Genomic DNA, 20,853 nt, shown 5'->3' with positions numbered 1-20,853 from the left:
TTCGCCAGTGGCATGCGGTGTATATCCATGCGCAGAGCGGAGCGCAACGAGTCCGGCGGCGGGGCGGGTATATAAGGCGGGCGCCGCGGAGCGCTTGCCTTTTCAGTTGAGGACAGAGCTGGTGATCGGAACATGTCAGGGGGCTCCGCGGATTATAGCAGGTATGGCGGGGGGGCCTAGGCCCTTTCCTCCTTCAGGGGCTCCGTGGGTCGTGCGGAGGCGGCCGGGTAGAGGCGAAGGGGGGTGGATGTGGGCGCTGGGGCGCGCTGAGGGGAGGCCGGCGCTGCGGTCGCTCAGCCCTGCGCCGCGGCCCCTCCCGTTCTAGACGTTTCTGTCCCGGCGCTTCCCTTGCTCGCGACTCAGCGGCGGGTTAGCTCTGTTTCTCCAGGCTCGCTTTTCCTTACTGGCTTTTTTTATTAGCCATCCTCTTGCGCCTGAATACAGATATTTTTTTTTTAAATTTAAACCGTAGACAACTGAGTCGTGGCCGAAATGTTTTAACGCCTCCACGAGGATTATTTTCTTTTGACATTCTGCTCCTCCCCCCCCGTGCCGATGGTTCGCCCCAGGTTGTGGGGCCGCGCTGGGGGCAAGATCATTGTGTTTTGGGGGGGGGCCCCCCGGGCCATCGCCCGGCGCCGTCCGCCCGCAGCGCCCGGTTTGCGCAATCCCAGGGGTGGAGCTCTCGCGAGAGTTCCCCGGCGGGGCGGGGCGGGGGGATCCGCAGCGGCGCCGGGAGCGCGCCCGCCCCTTCACCCCCCTTCCTCCGCGGGAGCGCGCGCCCATTCCCCGCCGCGTCGGGACCCGGCCCCGGGAGCTGGGAGCGCCCGAGCCGGGGTGGGGGGAGGGCGGTAGGAGTTCGCCCTTTGGCAAAATCCCAGAGCACCTGCTGGAATGATCCGTCACGGGTCCCGCGGTGCTGGCAGCCGAGGTGCCGGCGCGCTCCCGGCTGCTGGTTGCTCCTGTACTAACAGCGTGTTCTGTTCATTGGCAGAGACCATGGCGGCCCAGAGGGAATGGAGCCCGATGGTGTCATCGAGGTGAGCACCTGTAAACCGACCTGAAAATTTAGACGCTGGTGAAGATGGGTATTGTGTTTAATATTTTCCTTTTTTTTTTTTTTTATTACAGAGCAATTGGAATGAGATTGTTGACAATTTTGATGATATGAATTTAAAAGAATCCCTTCTAAGGGGCATTTATGCTTATGGTTTCGAGAAGCCTTCAGCTATTCAGCAGAGAGCTATCATTCCATGCATCAAAGGTATGTAGGTAATTCGTTTATTATCAACATGGAAGATTTAGGAAAGCATTGTAAAATGGATACATTGCTTTATTAGTGTGCAGTGATACTTATCTTCAATCTTAAAAAGTGATATGATGGTACACCATCTTTCGGGACTGACCTGAAATGGAGAGAACTTTATAGTACTGATCACTTGATTCAAAGGGAATTAAATAAAACTAAAAACCATGAATGACCTCTGGGAGCAGTAAATGTGTATCCTACTTTTTTTAGGGTATGATGTGATTGCTCAAGCTCAGTCAGGTACTGGCAAGACAGCCACATTTGCTATTTCCATCCTGCAGCAGTTGGAGATTGATCTCAAGGAGTCCCAGGCACTAGTACTGGCCCCTACCAGAGAACTGGCTCAACAGGTATTGATAGTGTAGTTTGAAAAAAATAAATGCTTGTGTGTTGCATAGGTTTCAGGTTTCACAACTGTGAGACAACAAATACACTTTTCAAGGGGCTGTAATTAATATCCATTCAGAACCCTTTTTGTGTGAAGTAATGGGGGATACAAACTGGCTTCTGTCCCACAAGTTCTCTGCCTGCTTGAAAAGCTGAGTCGATGCCCATGGAGGGTGTGCTGGGGCAAAGGTGCAGGAGCCACCTTCTGTGCTGGATGTGGTTAAGATGTGGCAGCATCTCTAGCAGAAAACCAGCTTGAAAGCACAGTGTTCTGAGTGGAAACAAAATTTATTTTTTTTGCAAGCTATTTGAACCTGAGTGCAGTTGTGCAACATGAAAACTGCAGTGCATATGTGGTCACTTAGATTTATTTTTTTTTTTTATATCTTTGTATGCTTTCTTGACAATATAATTGCATGTCTGCTTAACCTTCAAGGCTTGGTATTCTGTTAAGCTAAGTGAGTGTCTTTTAACAAAACTTTTAGGATACTTAAATTTTTAGGGTGAGGGTATTTGTAATGTGGGGCCTTAAAATGTTAAACCCAACTTGAAATAGAAAACATCATTTTCAAGTAGAATATACTAAAATGCCAGTGCTGTAGTGACAGTTCTTCAAGGTAAAGCTGAACGTAACTAAATCACACAGAAAAGAGTCTAAAAATTCAGTGGAACAAGAGCCTCTGCTCAGAAGGTTAAGCCTTTGTTCTACTCTGAAGCCATTGGTGAGGTGGGAGTTGTTTTGAAGCCTGGCACACTGTGGTGCACTTGCAAACAGCTCACGGAATAGTACAAGTGCTTAATGCAGGCCTGAGCAGCTGAGAGCTTGGGCTCACTTTGGGAGGCCCTGCCTTCAGCTTAGTAATTGATTCATGGTACTCACTCTTCCAGCAAGTTCAAGTAGTAAGGACAAAAACGTAACTTAAAGTGCCTCTCTGACTTAAGGTTAATGGTAAATAATGTGTAGTTAGGCAAAGTCATTTTAACAACAGTCTCTTCTAAGACCTGCGTAGTCTTTGTTTGCTGTCCTGGTTTCCAAAGTCCATAAATGCCAGTGATGATAGACCTTAATCTTTATTGTACCAGGAACTACTAATGGAAGGTTCTATTTTAGATTCAGAAGGTAATCCTGGCCCTTGGAGACTACATGGGAGCAACATGCCATGCTTGTATTGGTGGCACAAATGTGCGCAATGAAATGCAGAAACTCCAGGCTGAGGCTCCACATATTGTGGTCGGAACTCCAGGGCGCGTGTTTGACATGTTAAACAGGCGCTACCTTTGTAAGTATGAACTCAGTTGTGCTCTTTAATAAATTGCCAGTATAAATCTCATACCCAGTAAGAGCTTTTGCTGGAAAGCGTAGTACTAAAGGAGAATGATATTCGGAAAGGACTTGGTGTGTTTCTGAAACCTCATGAGATGCTACTTTGTTTTTTTCCAATAGCGCCTAAATGGATCAAAATGTTTGTTCTGGATGAAGCTGATGAAATGTTGAGCCGTGGATTTAAGGATCAAATTTATGAGATCTTTCAAAAACTTAGCACAAACATCCAGGTAAAAAGCTTTTACGTGGTTAAATTGATGGATGCAGATTTGATTACAGTGTGGCTAAGAACTGAATTGTAGACATTGGTGTCCTGGGTACGTGCTAACACAGAGTAATGTGTTCCAGGTTGTGCTGCTGTCAGCTACAATGCCAATGGATGTGTTGGAAGTGACCAAAAAGTTCATGAGAGATCCCATTCGTATCTTAGTAAAGAAGGAAGAACTGACTCTGGAGGGTATCAAGCAGTTCTACATTAATGTCGAGAGAGAGGTTGGTATCAGTTGTACTTGCTCTGACAGGACAGCTTAATCTCTTACCTTCTTGTTAAAGCACTGTACTAAAATTGCAGGAATCAAGGCTGAGCTTTGGTTTCTGCAATAATGCTAGTAGAGTACATGCAAGAAGGAGAAAAATTCAGCACTGGATCGAAAAGACTAGGGTGGACCTCTTTCTTAATGTCCAGTGTCCTGTGTCTTAAGATTTGGTGCAACAGTTGATGCAAAAATTTGACTTAGTCTCTTCGTTCCAACTTTCCAGATCATACTAAATATACTGTATGTGAGAGGATGCTTCGTTAGTTGTTGTATTGGAGTTTTATTCCTTGTTTGGGGCTCTTATGTATGAGCTGCTCATGGCATGATGCATTTCCTTATCTTCCTTGTTTTTTTTCAGGAATGGAAGCTGGATACTCTCTGTGATCTGTATGAGACACTGACCATTACACAGGCTGTTATTTTCCTGAATACAAGGAGAAAAGTAGACTGGCTTACAGAGAAAATGCATGCCAGGGACTTCACAGTCTCAGCTCTGGTAGGAATTGATACTTCCTCATCACTTCTGAAATGTCCTTTATGTACTGGGAAAGAAATGGTAATGGAGGGGTATTAGAATGAAAAGCAGGAAAGTTATAATATAGCTGTGCAGTGCTGTATTATCGTTCCCCCTGCTTAAAGTAAAGTGTTTCCTTTCTATCCCTACCTGCTTCGTTCCCACGGCAGGTAGGGACGCTGGGTTTCACACATATGGCTGTTCCTTAAAGGATGTTCCAGTCTGGAGCATTGGAACTGTACTAACTTGCAACTGTGTTTTAAATTCTCCAGCATGGTGACATGGACCAGAAGGAACGAGATGTTATCATGAGAGAGTTTAGATCAGGGTCAAGCCGTGTCCTGATCACCACTGACTTGCTGGTGAGTGTTACCTTACACTGAACATGTTTCTGTTGTAACCTACTGCCAAAAGCTTCATAAGTCAGTAATGGCTCTTGTAGCCTGAACTGTTGGGAGCCTTTTGGAAGAGCAAAGACCACGACTCCACTATGGACTGCACAGTTGTAGTTCATAACTAACAATGTGGCTGACAAAAAAACCTGGATAGTTAAATTTTTAAGAAGCTTGTGACTTACATTAATGGCTCTGTGTCGCTTTCCAGGCTCGTGGCATTGATGTGCAGCAAGTGTCTCTGGTTATCAATTATGACCTGCCGACCAATCGTGAGAACTACATTCACAGGTCAGTGGCTCTGCCCACCAGTTTGTGTGCTCTGCTGAATGTCACAGCAAGGGCACAGACCCTCGCCTGTTCTTCCCTGTAGTCCTTGTCAAAACCAGGAGGTGTTACTCATCCATGCATACAGTAACTGCTCAAAAGCCAGCAGAGAATAAAGCCAGTGGTGGATGGGCTTTAGAAAAGCCCTGCATTTGCACAGCTGTGGTTCTGAAACAAGGGAGGAGCAGGACTTTGGACAACAAAACAAAGCAGTGGGAAAACTTAGATGTTTAAGAGGATTGGTAATGGCTGATCATTCTTGAAGATGTGGGGAAAATGCCAGCTACTGAACTGCCTTTTGTCACGTAGGCCGCAATGAGCGATGGCAAAGCCATTACTGGCACATTGACAGCAGCATCAGCTTAATTTGGGGTCCTGGCTGGTCTTGAGTTTGTTGCTGCTCAGGGACCAGACAGACCTTGCTACTCGTAGCAAGAGAGTTGTATAGGGCTGCCTTCACTTGTGGAGGTCCAGCTGTGTTCCTGTTGTGTGTGCCATGTTTGCTCTTGGTGGCTCCTCAGTGGGATTCTTTCCTCTGTGGTGTGTCTTCTGGTAGCAGTTTGTTCCCCTAGGTTTAGTTAACTGCTTCTAGTGACTGTCCCTAAATTAAGTAAACTGTGCTTTGTTACTTGATGTAAAAAAATACAGGAGTCGATAGCAGCAGTTGATGACACAAGATGGTGCTCAGAACCGACGTTGACGTAATTTAGGACGTGGATTCGTAAGCGGCACAGTTTGAATAAAGAGCGAGTTGGTATTTATTTATTTCTTTTGTCATGATTATCCCCTAAGTTTTGTGAGCCATTTCTGTGTGTTAAGCTCTTGCTGGCAAGGTGCTCTACTGTGCAGTCTGTAGGAAGGTAGAGCTGATGATGGTGGGTGTAACTAAATAGTACTCAGCGATGTGTTAGTGACCAATGTGGGCTTACACAAAAATGTTGGACTTAATTTTGCTTTTTAAAAAAAACAACAAATCCTAAGTTTTCCCACTGGAAACAGGTTGAACTAAACTTCTGAAGTTCAGTGTGTGCTGTTCTATATGTTACTGGATGTAATTGGATTTAGTAACAGTCTGATTGTTCAACAACAGCCTGTCTTCTGTGTGCCCTGTGCTTGGGATTGGATGCATGAGGGGTGGCTGTGCAGTTGAACAGAGGGGAGGGAGACTGACCCAGGACATTAAATAAAGATCTTACTTTACAGCCTAAGAGTAACTGTGTCTGCCCCGCTGGCATTATGGGATGGACCTCTGCTATGCTGCTGGCAGCAACTGCTGGTTTTTCCTGACCAGAGGTGACTTTGGCAGCTGGTCCTGTAAAGGCAGCCTAGGCTGGCCAGTGGCAGATGAGAGCAGCAGTTTGTGAGTGGATCTTGCAAACATGTAAAGCAGGTTGGAGGGGTTAACTTGGATGTAAATGTGCTTTCTTTTTGTGCAGAATTGGTCGGGGTGGCCGGTTTGGCAGAAAAGGTGTGGCTATCAATTTTGTCACTGAAGAGGACAAGCGGATCCTGCGAGACATTGAGACTTTCTACAATACTACAGTGGAGGAGATGCCGATGAATGTGGCTGATCTCATTTAGTCCCCGGGATGAGGTGGTTGTGAATCCAGTGCTCGCTGTTGCTGAATAGGCGATTCACAACGCGCATTGTGCTTCTTTCTTTGGGGATATATTGAATCTTGTCTCAATGCTCATTACGGATCAGAAATACAGATTTTTGATAAGAGAAGCGACTTTGTGTCGTGAGCTCTTGTGGGGAAAGCCATTGGCTTTGTCCACTTTAGGGTTAGACTGTTGGGGTTGGGTGGAAAGTCATGGGGTCTGTAAATTTTTTCTTTATTAGAAATTTATTTCCTAGTTCCATAGAAGTGGTTGTATTAGATGTTCTTTATCATTTAATAATTTACTTATGGACTAAAAGATATAAGTGCTGTATAAAGTCAGCCAATTATGTTAAACTAGCCTACCTTCCTTTATTGTATGTACTTACACCTCAGATTAAATTGGAAAGGCCTTTCAAAATCTCTAAACTTTTATAAGAGCATTAAAATGCATTTTTGTTTCATATGTATTTATTCAATAAAGTATTTAATTAGTGGTAAGTGTGATTTGGACCCTGTTGCTAAGCCCCAGCAAGCAAGCAATCATACTATTGTCTTAGTTAGGGTTAAACCCAGTAAAATTTGCCATATTGCACATGTCTTAATGAAGTTTGAATGTTCAATAAAATACTTCTATATTCACTTAAACTGTAAATAGTTGCTTCTTGGGTAGAGGGGTCTCACTTAGAAGGGTGCCAGCAGCCTGGGCTATCTCAGGGTGGGAGCTGAAGGTGACAGGGCCCAGCAGGCAGCTTTGTCATTAATTGCAGGGGTGTTTCTGGACTAGTACTGGGTGAGCTCCAAGTGCCAGAGGCTGTCCCTGTGTGACACAGCTCAGGGGTGCTGGACAAGTGTCCTTGACACTGAAACACCCTTTCATCAGTGTAGAAAATGGCTCCCTTAACAATCGGTGCTGGTTGATAAAAACTCCCTGCACTGCAGCATTTTAGCTTCATTCCTGTGCAAGGGCTCTTTTTTTTACTGCATTCAGGAAGGTGGAACAGGTGTTCAAAGCATCTCTGAAGGGAAATGTCCCAAAGCTGCTTGACCACCACAGAGCTGTGTTCATCCAGGTCACAGCTTCAAAACTGGGTTTGTGAGCAAGAACAGAGTAATGCTCAGCCAGTCTAAGTAACATCTTTGGAACATGACCTGCCCTTCAGATTTTTTCTTACCTAGCTTGAGTGAAGTAAAAGTTGCAACATGCTTACTCGAAAACTATTTTTGCAACATTTAATACTAAAGCATCAGATACAAGATAGAGGTGGCACGGAATCTTCCTCCAGGAGCTGAGTTCAGTCTGAAGCCAAGTTCAATAGGGATGTGATCATTTTGCTAAGTCAATTCATTCAAAACTAACAGGGACTGCAATGCATAACTCCTCTTTCTCTGCTTGCAGCTGATTATGTGTCCAGTCTCTGTACATTTTTTGATGACTTTACCTTTCCAAGTGTAAGTGCAACACAGAAGCATTACTGACCCCTCTGCTCTTTAACCCAGTGTAAAAAAAATGAATCAAATACTCCAACATGAGCTTTTCCAACTGCTGAAGCAGTCCTTTTATTGCAAAAATAGTACAAAAGTTCATGGGTCTCTGGTCTCAGAGCCGCAGCCACCCCTGGAACAAAGGGCTGCTGGAGGAGTCAGGTGTTCTGTGTGAGCTGCTGCATCACAAGGGCACAGAGACTCATCAGCTGCAAAAATTCGTCAGCACCATCTGCCAGGCATTTGTCCACTTCCTGCAGACAGAACAGAGGAGGTAAAACCCTCTGAAAATGGTGCTCCTGGCATCCATGTCTTGGGGTACAGTGGAGAACCCCAAGGTGAAGTTTGGCAGCTGTTTACTGAATTGGCACAGATTTCTCCAGCAGTCACACACTGCACACCCCTCCTACTGAAGTGGGAACAAGAAGCTCTCCAGCCTCCATCTTCCTGGGGAGGCCACAGCATGGCAGCTCCACCCACAGAGGGATGTGCCATTGGCTCTGAAAAGACCTGCCAGGAGCATCCCTGCAGGGCATCGACACCACCTGCCTGTCTGCAGTGAATTTAGCAAAACCTCCACCACTGCTGCCTCTTCTTCTAGGTCAAAATTTAGCAAGTTAATGAATTTTTTTTTAAAGGCGTATTTTACACATTGGAACAAAAACTTGCATTTTGCAGCTCCTAATTTTTTTGAGGCGATGACTTAATTTTGTCCTAATTTTTCCTCCCATCTTACATGAAAAACAACCAAACCCACAATCCTCTTGCTTGAGTCCCACTAGAACAACATAATATGATCAATAATTCACTTAACTGGGGTTCAATTCCTTCTCATGAAATTCCTCAGGATAAAAATTTAGGTTCTACCAAGAAACGCTCAAAACAAAAAAATGATCACGTACCTCTTGGGAGAGACCCTACAAACAAAAATTAATCAGTGAGGATTAACATGGTTTGGGTTTTTTAACTGAAGCTACAGACTCACCGCAAGTTTCTCCACTATGACAGATTTCTGCTTGTCACTGAAATCTTCGCTCTCCACCACCGTGTCGTGCAGCTGGTTTACAAGCTGAGCAACAGCAAACCCCTCATTGATGAGATTCTGTGTCAGGGAGAGAGGAAAATGGAGGTAATTCAACTGGAAACCCAATCTGAAAAATTCTGTCTGAATTTGAAAGACTGTGCTGAAATTCAGTATGGAACTTCCACATTTTGGAGGACAGTTCAGTAGCTTGTGCACAGCCCTGCCCTGCATCCTGCCAGACAGAGACCCAGAGAGAGCAGCCAGGAAAGGCTGCACGAGCAAGGCAGGCACAGAGCAGTAATTTTGCCCAAATGTTCTTCCAGCTTCTGACAATTCACATCTCGGGGACTTTGTGAGACATCTTAAACATTTAACAACCTCCACCAAACCTGTCCAATCTTACTCTAAAATCAGGAAAGCCTGGCATCCACAGCATCATGTGGCAGTTTCACAGCCTTCCCATTTTAAAGTGCCACCTACTTTGATTTATTTTCTTCATCTGGTTGTTGCTAGTCTCAGGCATACAGAGATCTGTAAGGCCAAGGCTCTTTTACTAAAATAAAAACCATGGTAACTAAAGATAGCTTTTTTAAAAAAAGCAGTAGTGCCCAGTTACAAAACCAACAAATACTGAGAACAGTGGTCAATGAAGCCATTTAGGAAGAAAGAAGTTTATGGAAATAGAAAAAGAGTTGGTGCAACCTTATTTTTCTGTACAGCTAAATCCACTCCCATGCTTTACAGAACTGTGTGTCCAATTGTGCCACCCACCACGAAGCACCTACTCTGGCAAGTGGAGAACAGTTACAAACCACTCCATTAGATTAGATCAGATCACGGCCTGATAAAAGACTATGCCAGCCCTGAAGGTTTGGATAATCCATATCATCACCTCTTAAGATCAACACAGTTTCAGACACCATGTAAGTCAATGTGAAAGCGTAAGACAGGGACATCTGCACAAACCCTTCCACAACAATTTTAAGATCTGCTGCAAGTTTACAGGAGAATAAATCCAGACTCAAACCCAAAGGTCCTGCCAAGACTATCCAGTGAGGCTCAGCCAAGCAAAGAGCAGAAGGCTGATCATAGTGACTTTTTTCATAAAGCCATGGAACATTTCACTGGAAGGGGGAATGGTACTGTGGCTGGCTCTCTGTCAGGGACAACTCCTTGAGTTAAAACCCAGTTCAAGACTGACTGAACCTGCTTTAACCTCTCAAGATTAGGAATTTCCCATTATTCAGAAAAATTCTGTATTAAAGAAAATAAACCCACCACTATAAAACAGTAGCTTGTGCTTTCTCCAGCAAGGTCTATTTTAAGTCACTGCAGTTTGTCTTACAAACTTAATCACTAGTGCACCATAAGATTACCACGAAATATTTTAAAACTGAAGAGTTATTACAGCTTTATTCAGATACTCCTCATCTAACACAGCTTCTGAGTAATGAAGAAGGTGACTCGTCCAGGGACTACTACAGTCCTCTGAAGAGACAGTTCTAAAGGCCTGAGCCAAGTGTCTCCCTCAGAAATGCTACTCTGCCTAATTCAGCCTAACAGCTCCACATGCCACCAGTTTAACTCAGGAGAAAACCAGAGTCCCACTGGTAGGGAAGTTTATTTGCAGCTTTGACAGCTCTTCCTCAGAAGGGAAAGCCTGGAGTTCTAACTGGTAAAAGACACTTCCCAAAACGTGCATCCAAACTGATTGAGGCCAATGTTCTGCTGCTGCAGCCCAGCAACAAAGGATTCAAAGGGCAGTGACTGAGGAAAATATTCAGGCTGGAGCACTAAGAGAACTTTACCTTTGCCAGTGTTTCCAGTTTCTCAAAGGAACCACTCTGGCAACCCAAGAGCAGTTCATCAATTGTCTCTTTAGGGATGACCTGTAACAAGAAGTGACATTTCTTAATTTCTACTTTGTAAACTTAAAATTGATGTCGATACTTACAGTAACAGATACAAACTGCTCATGGCAGAGGCCATTTCAGCATTTCATTCCTCTGCACACCCAACCACTTCAAGTAAGTATATGAAAGACCCACTAAATTTTGAAAGTGAGAGTTAGGCTTTAATATTTGTCCTATATTGGTGATATTAAAACAAAAACCATAAAGACAGTGAACTGTCAAAGTCACCTTCATGAATCCAACACACAACTGTTATTCAGGACACTATGTGGAGGACATACTTCAACATTGAGATCAGCCAATGCTTTCTGCACCATTCTACGCCAAAACAACACAGCAAATTAGTTTTATTTCCAAAGACACACCAGGGACATCCAAAAAAAGCCCAATGCACTAAGATCAGATAATAAATCAGAAGAAAAAAGGATGGCAGATGCCAATATTTTGCTCTATGCAGGGAAGAGCTGCCCATTTTCCCTTCTGCTCACTGTCATTCCTGTCGGTTGAGTGTCTGGATAGTTTGTTTTCAAAGCTTCTTTATTAATCTTTTGCACTAAGGTCACTCCAGGGTCACAGAAGTTATGTATGACCAAGAACTTCATGTTTTTATGAAGATGTAAAGTTGGGTTCCTTTGGTTTAAACAAGCATGACTCATTCAATAATGGAATTTCATGCTTCTCTTTCCTGTCATTACAGTCAACTTCTGCCAGGTTTCAGATATCTGATATCTATTCAGATATCAGCTCTGTTTTACTGCTAGATACACAAAACTGAACAATGACTTCACTGAGAAAATTGCTTAAAATTGTTCTGTAAAACACTGCACAGAAGCAATTGCCTCTGGTTCCATTAAAGTGAAAACCTCCCAGCCCTTACAATTCCCTATGATGGCAGCACCTTCAAGGGAAATGCATCCGTCATTAAAGCCCATTTATTTTTCAGCTCCTCAACTCCTAATCTCACATTTCTTGCTTTAGAGGGTAAGTGTTTTGTTGCTATAGGAACACCTTCACACATGTTTTGTTAAATGCATTTCCTCCCAGGTTTCTCCTGTCCCTGTCAGTATTATCTATGTCATTCTAGAATAAATCACTGCTGTTTTGTTAAAAAGCAGAATCTACACAGATCCTTGAAGAGCCACTGTCACTGTGAACATTTAAGTTGTAAATGAGCTGCTACTGAAAGTCATTCCACTGTGGTGCTTCCAAACCATATTTTCAATGATCTATACTTATATATGTATACACATATATATAAAAGCACCAAAAAATGTTCTAATCTACTGTTCCACAAAAGGCAATACATTTTGCATTTATGGGCAGAATATTTCAACTTGTTTGAATTATAAGACTATTTTACAGTTTACCATGATTCACAGAAGAAGTTGCTAGAAACTGGCTATGTAGTAAGTGTACAGAATCAGGCAGTCTTTAAAATTCTGGTGGATACTCTATTGTACCATACTGCAATACTAGTGGGTATCGAACAATTTTTTAATCCAACTTTAAGCAACAGTAGATAAGGGTAACAAAATGCTTTTCAGAGTAATTTCAGGAGAAACTGCAAAGCACAGCTTACCCCAGCAATTTCAGTGACTATCTTCTCTGTGATCTCCTTCCCACCCATTAGGCGAGTGGCACTTTGAAGGAAAGTAATTGCTTTTCTTAAATCTCCTTCTGACACTTTCACAAGGTATGACACTGCCTGAAAAACAATGTCAGAAAATACTAAATTATATGCTCACTGCTAATTAAAATCCAGTGCACTTTTTTAACACAGTTTTTTAAAAACATCAAGTAGTGCCTAAAGCAGATTTTCAGAGCCAGGCACAATACACAAGTCACAAAGCAACCTCTCTACTAACACAAATGTGTGCTGGCAGTTTCAGAATGAAGCATGGTTTAATGCCAGTGCACTTAGCAGAGAATAAAAAGCCCTACAGTTTAGCTTCAGTATTCTCTGGTGGACACTTCTCTGGTTTTAGGACAACTCTTAAAATTCATCTCGTCTACGGAAGGAGAATAATACCTAAATGAGTTTATGTATTGCATTTCACACTGTTGAGCAGCCTGGAAAAGTATGCTGACTTGGCCTCTTTCACTGCCATGCAGTTATGCACTGGATTAAGCAATAAAACTACATGGTAACCACGAAGTTACCTCATTACTGATCTTCACATGCTCCTTCTCAGAAACATCCAGCAGCCGCTGCTGTTGGATACTGTCTGACAAAGGCTTGAAGCGGAATTTGGAGCATCGAGATGTTAAAGGTTCAATTATTCTGAAAGAAAGGAATGTAAGTGTTTGGAAAATCAATGTGTGGGTCAAATTCATACAAACAAAGCTATCAAGGCGGAAAAGGTTTAAATAACCTTAAAACTGCAACACTGTAAAAAAAAAAAAAGTTGAAACCTAAATATTGTTTCAGTCTTGCATTCATATAGTTACATCTCTACTGACTGAAAACTATGAAAACTAGATATCAATCTCTTAGTGGGGAAAAAAAAAAAAAGAGACTACAGAACAGGCAATAAGTCCAAATAAGCAAAAAGTCCCCCGTGTACCTGCTGATGTAGTTACAAATAAGACAGAAACGTGTTGTTTTAGATTCTTTTTCCATGGTGCGTCTTAAGGCTGCCTGGGCTGCTGAAGTCATTGAGTCTGCTTCATCCAGGATTACAATTTTAAAAGGAGGACACATTTTACCACTGAAAAGTAAGAAGAAACCTGTGATCCAGGAGACATGCAATGCACAGATCAAGGAAAAACAAACAAACAAAAAAACATAAACAAAAAAAAAATGCAAATAGGAAATCATATTTTACTTAAGAATGTATACTTGATAAACATAACACATTCAGAGGTTCTATCTTTTTTTACTATTTTTAGATAAAGGACTAATATTTGTAATTAAGGGGGGGGGCGAGTTCCCATGGAAAGACCAACACTTGAATGCTGCAAAAGTCCTCTAAAACACATACTTTTGCTGCTTCTTCTTTCAACACCTAATGTAGCTCATCTTTTTACAGGTTTCCTGATTCCCTGAACTCCAAAGAACACTGCAACAGACTGATTTCAGTACATAAGATCATTTTTTGCCAGACAGTCATGGCAGGCAGTTTCTTCCTGCTACTTTCCACAGTCCACACACATGGCTTGACCTGCACAGGGTTTTTCTCATCACCTAATGCCAGAATCCTTTTGGCATCTTACAAACTGAACCCATCTTGTGTGAGATCCTCCATGAGGGAAGTAACTTCCACCATGATTTATGCAAAGAGGTTTTTCTATGGTAGTCAAACATCTGCAAAGACAACAATGTATGACCAAACCCAGAAGTTTTGATCTTACAGGATTTTCCCTGTCTGCCTCCAACGCTAACAGCACTAGCAAAAGATCCTCCCGGGTATTCAAACCCCCCAGCATGAAATTCCATGAAGCCAAAGCTCAGCCAAAGCACCGTGTGTTGCCAACTTTTGGGCAGTGCTGACCCATCATTTATACTGGAAAAAAACCCAACCACATGCTTTGTCCAAAGCAAGAGGGGTTCGATCCAGCACTTACTCTGAACGGCTCCCAGATGCAGTGAGCTGAGCAAAAGCCTTCACTTTTTCCCGAACCACTTGTATTCCGCGCTCATCAGAAGCGTTTAACTCAAGGACTCTTTGCCGGAATAATTCAGGCCTGCAAAATTTTTATTACAACATGTCAGCTGCTAACCCTTGTAATGATACACTGTAGAGTACATCAACAACCCTTCTGGCTGCTTTGAATGGCAGGGATTATTTTTATCAGCATTACTAAATAACATTGTTAAAAGACAGTAAAGTTGAGATCATTAAATGTTAGGTATGAATTTCCATTAGCTATTTTTAGAATCTCCTCCCAGGCTACAGAAAACAATGAAGTATAAAATTACATCAGTTATCCAGGAAAAAAAAAAGTAGGAAGTTGGCTTCATAAGTTCAGGGCACTATATTATCTGCCTTTTTACTTATATCCTGAGAGCAATGTGGAATAACAAGTAAAATGCCAAGATACAGTCACTGGCAGCACTACCAAATGAATTATCTACAAAGTATAACACGTGGTATTTAGCAGCAGTACTACACACCAGCAACTCTGATTAAAAAAAACTCTGGATTTTAAATCCTGGGAATCAAAATGGACTCACAATGTGGAGTTGTCTTCCTACTACTAAAGTAGAAGTGGTTCTCTCCAAAAAACAATGAGTCAAAAATTAAAGATGATGAATGGGATGGGGGGAGGTACTGAACTCAGCACTAGATTTGATCGTAACATCAAACACCTCCTCATCCATTTTTTGCTTATGGATCACTGAATTCATTACTCAAAAACTCCCAAGTGTTACAAGTGAGCTGATGAATGTACACACACTGAATTTCAGTCTGACTCCCAGTACTACTTCCAGACACAGTTCAGTGGTGCACAGACGAGAGATTACAATTCAGACACTGTATGAAGTACTCGGAGAACAACTTACTGAATAAATCATAAAAACTGGAATTCCTTTACAAAGTTCAGTAAGGCAGATGCAAGTCTTATTTTTTTCCATACTCTGCTATAGGGTTACATGGCTGTTAGTGTTAAGTGTTTTAAGTCTATACTGGTAACAGAAACCAATAGCTTGTGGCAAGACAAATGAGAAAGAAATCTCATGTTGGAGCAGAATTAGAATGTGAAGATATTCCTGAAAAAATCCTGGAAACCAGAGGCACTGTGTCACATGATTAGAAGACGTGACAGTCGATTACACCAAAGCAACTTGATTTCAGCTTACCCAAAGAGTTCTCTAGCAGCTGCTAAAATAGTGGAGGTCTTCCCAGTTCCAGGTGGGCCATAGAACAACAGATTGGGAAGCTGAAACAGCAAGGCACCAGTTTTAAGAAAAGTAAATGAGTAGAACAAACAAAAGCCAGCAAAACCTACTGAAAATCTGAGCATCTAATAGAACAGAAACTATCTACTCCTTACAGTAAACAATACCAAGTCTTTCACTACTAGGTCTTTAAAGGAGGACAAACAGTTGCTGTTTATAAGGCAGCATGAACAAGCTGTTATTTGGTGGCACCATCACATGTTCTATCAAAACTAATATTCCCTTTTTTTTTTAATATATATAGATACTCCAGGACATGTCTGAGATCACTAAGGCCTTCAGAATTTACTGTTATGACTGCAGCGACATACAAATTTATTCAAGGATGACTTTCAAGCAGCCTGGATAACACTAGCAGTGCACTGTGACAGCACTGGTCACAGGTTAACTATCCCTTGCTTTCTCAGCTCCCCAGACTGCCTGGTCAAGCCATGCTGGGAATTCTCCAGTGCAGTGAGCACAGGGCAGCTCGGGAATGCCTGTGATGGATTCAGGGAGGGCAATGCAGACACAGCCACAGGGACGCTCCCAGTGACTCACTGCACTGCACAGCCCTGCCAAATTCACACCCACCCAAGGATTTTTCAAAGGAGACCAGTGGCATTTCTTAAAGAGATTAGGTTAATTGATCTTTAAAACAATTTAATTAATGACCTCAGCATGAAAAAAAAGACAGCATTAAGGAAATATGCTGACACAGGAAGATCAAAGCAGCACAGCAAAGACTGCAGTAATAATTATAGGATGACATTTAGCAGCATGAAGCAAAACAATCTCCCAATTTCAGAATATAACTAAATATCTGCTAGATACCTGAAATTCATCAGCTGGAATAAAAGATGGTTTTGTTTTGTCTGTCAGAGAGCTACCATAAACCAAATTTGTATAAGCCATGACTGAATTTTGCCTGAAATCAAGAAGCTTTCTAACTAGCATAGGAATGATAGCTTTCTATACTATCTCAATTAATCCCTTTTATAAATTATCACTTTAAAACTGCTGTCTTTAACAGTAGGAGATGTTCCAGTTCTACATTCTTAAAACAAGAATCCAAAAGTCCCCTCTGATCAAACCTCTCGGCAAAAAGACAAACCTCTCAGTCTGACTTGATTTCCAGCCCTTAATAAATGTTCTATTTTTAAAAAGAGTCAACTAAAATTAGATTAGAGAATTCTATGCTGAATATAGCACGCAATGCTGACAGAATGGGAACAGCAAAACCAAAACCATTCAAAGAGCAGAGAAAAATGCAGAAGTACACAACCCATAATCAAAAAATGAAATAGAGACAATCATTTTGGTACCAACCAACCCATTCTAACAACTAAGACAAGACACAGAGAACAGATTCAACTGTGTACGTACTATAAAAGTAGAGAGAAGAATTTCAATCTTCCATCAATTTCTAGTAAATAAATAATTTTCAAGTTTTGCCTGCTTTTTCTGCCAATCAATCATTGCTTGTTTCCCTAATTACTAACAAGCAAACTGCATCACATACTAACATTTTTTAAAATTGAGATACACACAACATTGTTGTGCTCCTCTATCTTTTATAACAGCTCCAGGGAGATGAAATATGTACTGAATGACAGCTGAAAATTCACCAACCTCCTCAGGTTAGGACACTGCAAGGGCAGATATTTTCAAGGAGATTCATAATTTCATGCCTCAATGCTAATTCACAGACTACTAGTTCTCAAAACAAGCATTAGCAGGTAAAAAGTTTTAATAAGAAACTGTTTCTTAATTCCATTACACCTCTACTTTATTACTGTTTGTTTCAACTTCATTTATGCCTTTTTCTCGTGGAAGTATTTACACTACTTTTTCACCAAGCACAGCCTAATCCTTTATGTAACTGTGGCAGTATTTTTAAACAAACTGCAACCTGATCTGGTTATGCATTTTTCTATGCTTGCCAGGGGTAAGCAGGACACCTGCAGGCATCACCCTGTGTATGGGAAAGTCACTGTATATAGTGCAAACCCCAACTCCTTTTCCAGAAGTTTCAGCACAAGTGAAGATGTAAATTGCAATGATAATCCTACACTTCACTCTTTTTTCAGTCACTGAGGTATCATGAAGCAAATGAAAACTAAGGAATACTGTGCCACTTGTCAGATTCTTTGCAAAAAACACAAACAAATGAACAGTCCTGGCAGACAGAAATCAACTGCTCCAGTTCAAACCCACTGGGACTCTGGTCTCCACAGTTTGTAACAGGACAGATGCTTGTTCTTACAGATGGAGATATAACAGGGAGTTACAAGTCCTGCTGCATTTAGAAGTTCCCAAACCAAGGCCCACAAATACAGGCCAATCAACAGAGGACTGGTTATCCATTCTCAACACTAAGGTTTAAATAAAGCACATGACACAAACCCACAGCGTTGTCACAGCTGTTTCTTTGATCTCCCCAGATCTCCAAATTCAGTAAGAACTTCTGAATAAGTACCAGCCACCTTCTCCCTTTTTGACAGAATAAGTCCTTTCAAGAACTAATAAAAATGTCCAAATTTTAAAAAACGTCAAATATAAAGTACCTGCATGATTTTGTCCTCAAATACCTTGCTGAGTTTGGGTTGCTATGGCAAAACACAAAGCCTCTAACCACAAGCAGAAGTTATGATTTGTGTGTTCAACTCAGGAGGCCAAAAGTCAACACAAGTGTACCAGGCTCTGAATCCAAGAAACACAGCTGATCCAGAAGCTGTAAGGTTTTAAATAACTGTTGCTCAAAATAGAACTTCCCAACCCATAACCTAAGTGATGTTACATAAGGGATATGTCCAGACAGAAGAGGTGGCAGCACCTCATTTTCCCTTGACTGTTAACAGTTCCTTCCTAATTACCCCAACTGTACAAATACTGTAATACAGCAGCATTAGTGTTGAAACACAGATTTCTGTGGGTACAACACTACGTGACAAGGTTACATTACAACAGCATTCTCAAAGCAAATTGGAGACATGAACTAAAGAAACAAATACAAGTCCTTCCAGTTCTGTCATTGTGGCTCCCCACGCTCAAACAAATAAGGTACTTTTGCTTTTGCAAGTTCTAATTAGATTTTCAGAGGGAAACAGACTCACACCAGTCAAAATAAAAACTGCAGAGAAAATTGTTAAAAGTTTCAAGTACCAAAGACTCCCTGTGCATATTGAGCATTAGAGCACACTATGAGTGAATAGCTTCTTGAATAAAACTCTGAAAGGTCCAAATTGCTTCATTTAGATCTGGGTGAGCAGACAGTCATATCACAAATGGCATTTTCAGAACATCCCTGCCAACCATCTCAGGTGGCACCATCAGATCACAAAAACAGAACCAGCTTCTGAAGCACAAGAATGACAATTCTAGGTGAAGCATGGAGGAAAAAAGGTCTCAGCTCATATGAAGGAAGAAATTGTTCAGATTTGAAAAAAAAAAAGCACAGCTATCACTTGGCTACCTACTTTATCTCTCCCTTCACTCCTTGCACCTTCCCATCAGCTGGTTTGGAAGAAATAACCATCATACATACCAAACATTTACTAAATTTTTATCCAAAAGCAAATGCAACTGTAAACAAATGCAACTGAAAATGCTCTGCTCATCTTCTTTATACTCTTAAGTCACAGAAGAAAACACTGCAGTGAAGTCAGAGCAGCTGTCACACTTAGATTTTTAGAGCCAAAGAGACTTACTTTGAAACTTTAACCCAAACAGTTTGGGGATCACTATCCAAGTAGTAGACCTGGTACTTATAAATTAAATTTCCCTCATTAGCAAACAGTTTTAGTGTTTAGCAGTTTCACAGAAGCACTGATAGGTCACTAGAACTGTTTACGAATGACTGGCAATCCAGTCATCCTTTCCCCTCTTCTCTTAAACATGAATATCAAAAATATTTGTGGAATAGTAGTGAGGAGACAACAAAGACCTTTTCAGATTTGAAGCTACCAACGAGAAGTTTACCATTTGAGCTTTTCCAGAAAAATTCCAAACTGTATCATGGAGCTGACACCTTTACAGTGTTTGGAGGGCTGGAAATACCACAAGCTTTACACACATATCACAACATTCAGTGAGGAAGTCATTCGGCTTGTTCATAAAGTACCACTGCAAAAATGATCACTGCTGAGTTGGAAAAGAGGAATTTTCATTACCACTGGCTCAAGTGTCTGTCTAAACTTGCTGATTAGGTAGATGTTACCATTGCACTCACATCAGCACCTTCCAGGGACTTCTTCAGCACAGCAACAACTTCATCCTGGAAGGCGACTTCATCCACATTTTTGGGGCGACTAAATAGAAAGACATTAAGTACAATTTATTAGCTAACAAAGTTTCAGAAACAAGCTGAAATTGAGAAAAACAACATTACATCAGGTACTGAAGAATTACAGTGGATTTTCTAGTTGAGGTCAAAACCATAACAGAAAATCTAACATCTCTGGTCCACATTACCGAAGTGATCTAATTCCTTGGGAAGCTGTTTGTCTTTTTCTGTTGTAAACACCTGTCAGAACTGTTTTTAGAAGCGGAATTGCAATATTTTACCACTTTGTGGTAAAGGCTCCACAAACGCTTTCGCACGGAACCACAGCGATGAAACTGCATCGCTTGACATGGGCAAGAAACATTTTCTGCCCAGTAGCACCCACAAAGGGCTCTTGCAGCAGCTCACAGTGCTGGGTTTCATCCAGAACAGGGCAAGTTAAGCTGTTCTCCCTGGTTGGGACACCCACAGCTGCGACCTCCCTTGCTATGCACCCACTGCCTCTCCACACCCTTCCCGACCCAACCCCTCCTTCACGGCCAGCGACCTCAGAGCATCCCTTACTATTTCTCCACCCAGGGGATGGGTTTGGTCCTCTTGCTCTCCCCGCTGCTCCCCGCCGCGCCCTTTTCCTTGGCAGCCACGGGCTTGGTGCTGATGGAGGACGGGCCTTTCAGGAAGGCCTGCATGGCTGCGGCGGTGCCCGCTGTGCTGTTCTGTGCCGAGCTGTGCCGTGCCAGACCCGTCCGGACCCCCTTTCACAGACCCCCCCTCAGCCGGAGCCCCCCAGGCTCCTCAGGCCTTTCCCGCCAAGCCGCCGCCGCTGGGGGCGGGGCCGCTTCCGCCCGCCAGGAGCCAATGAGAGCGCGCGGTGCCG

The 20,853-nt window shown here is 42.3% G+C and overlaps 2 protein-coding genes and 3 non-coding genes across 5 annotated transcripts; 4 read left to right on the top strand and 1 right to left on the bottom strand.

Annotated features, from left to right (window-relative positions):
- Window positions 1-31: 31 nt before the first annotated feature.
- On the top strand, window positions 32-7,038 carry EIF4A2 (eukaryotic translation initiation factor 4A2). The gene is made up of 11 exons (XM_032697312.1): window positions 32-161; window positions 995-1,040; window positions 1,132-1,264; window positions 1,520-1,659; window positions 2,808-2,976; window positions 3,141-3,250; window positions 3,369-3,512; window positions 3,915-4,052; window positions 4,343-4,432; window positions 4,674-4,753; window positions 6,226-7,038. The coding sequence occupies exons 1-11, from the start codon at window positions 133-135 to the stop codon at window positions 6,368-6,370; spliced, it is 1,224 nt and encodes a 407-aa protein (XP_032553203.1). The 5' UTR covers window positions 32-132; the 3' UTR covers window positions 6,371-7,038.
- LOC116792044 lies at window positions 1,371-1,441 on the top strand. Its single transcript, XR_004358988.1, has one exon. It is a non-coding gene; the product is annotated as a small nucleolar RNA SNORD2 (small nucleolar RNA).
- LOC116792041 lies at window positions 3,558-3,737 on the top strand. The gene has a single exon (XR_004358985.1). It is a non-coding gene; the product is annotated as a small nucleolar RNA SNORA81 (small nucleolar RNA).
- LOC116792034 lies at window positions 4,137-4,264 on the top strand. Its single transcript, XR_004358978.1, has one exon. It is a non-coding gene; the product is annotated as a small nucleolar RNA SNORA63 (small nucleolar RNA).
- An 882-nt stretch (window positions 7,039-7,920) lies between the features above and the next one.
- On the bottom strand, window positions 7,921-20,812 carry RFC4 (replication factor C subunit 4). Its single transcript, XM_032698513.1, has 10 exons — window positions 20,541-20,812; window positions 19,923-20,001; window positions 15,614-15,693; window positions 14,377-14,496; window positions 13,377-13,520; window positions 12,973-13,093; window positions 12,392-12,517; window positions 10,708-10,788; window positions 8,861-8,977; window positions 7,921-8,129 (listed from the first exon to the last, which is right to left on the bottom strand). Exons 1-10 carry the CDS (start codon window positions 20,663-20,665, stop codon window positions 8,034-8,036), a joined length of 1,089 nt encoding a protein of 362 aa, XP_032554404.1. The 5' UTR covers window positions 20,666-20,812; the 3' UTR covers window positions 7,921-8,033.
- Between the last annotated feature and the right edge of the window lie 41 nt (window positions 20,813-20,853).

The sequence above is a fragment of the Chiroxiphia lanceolata genome, chromosome 10 (genome assembly GCF_009829145.1).
Source record: "Chiroxiphia lanceolata isolate bChiLan1 chromosome 10, bChiLan1.pri, whole genome shotgun sequence".
Lineage (NCBI taxonomy): Eukaryota > Metazoa > Chordata > Aves > Passeriformes > Pipridae > Chiroxiphia > Chiroxiphia lanceolata.
Note: the sequence above shows the minus strand (reverse complement) of the source record. Positions and strands in the feature narration are given on the sequence as shown.

Coding starts and splice junctions, on each gene's coding strand:
- EIF4A2 (XM_032697312.1), top strand. CDS start 133: ATGTCAGGGGGCTCCGCGGATTATAGCAG. Junction 1,041..1,131: donor AGCCCGATGGTGTCATCGAG/GTGAGCACCTGT, acceptor TTTTTATTACAG/AGCAATTGGAATGAGATTGT. Junction 4,433..4,673: donor TGATCACCACTGACTTGCTG/GTGAGTGTTACC, acceptor GTCGCTTTCCAG/GCTCGTGGCATTGATGTGCA.
- RFC4 (XM_032698513.1), bottom strand. CDS start 20,665: ATGCAGGCCTTCCTGAAAGGCCCGTCCTCCATCAGCACCAAGCCCGTG. Junction 20,002..20,540: donor ATCCCCTGGGTGGAGAAATA/GTAAGGGATGCT, acceptor CTTTCTATTTAG/TCGCCCCAAAAATGTGGATG. Junction 8,978..10,707: donor AACTGGAAACACTGGCAAAG/GTAAAGTTCTCT, acceptor TCCCTGACACAG/AATCTCATCAATGAGGGGTT.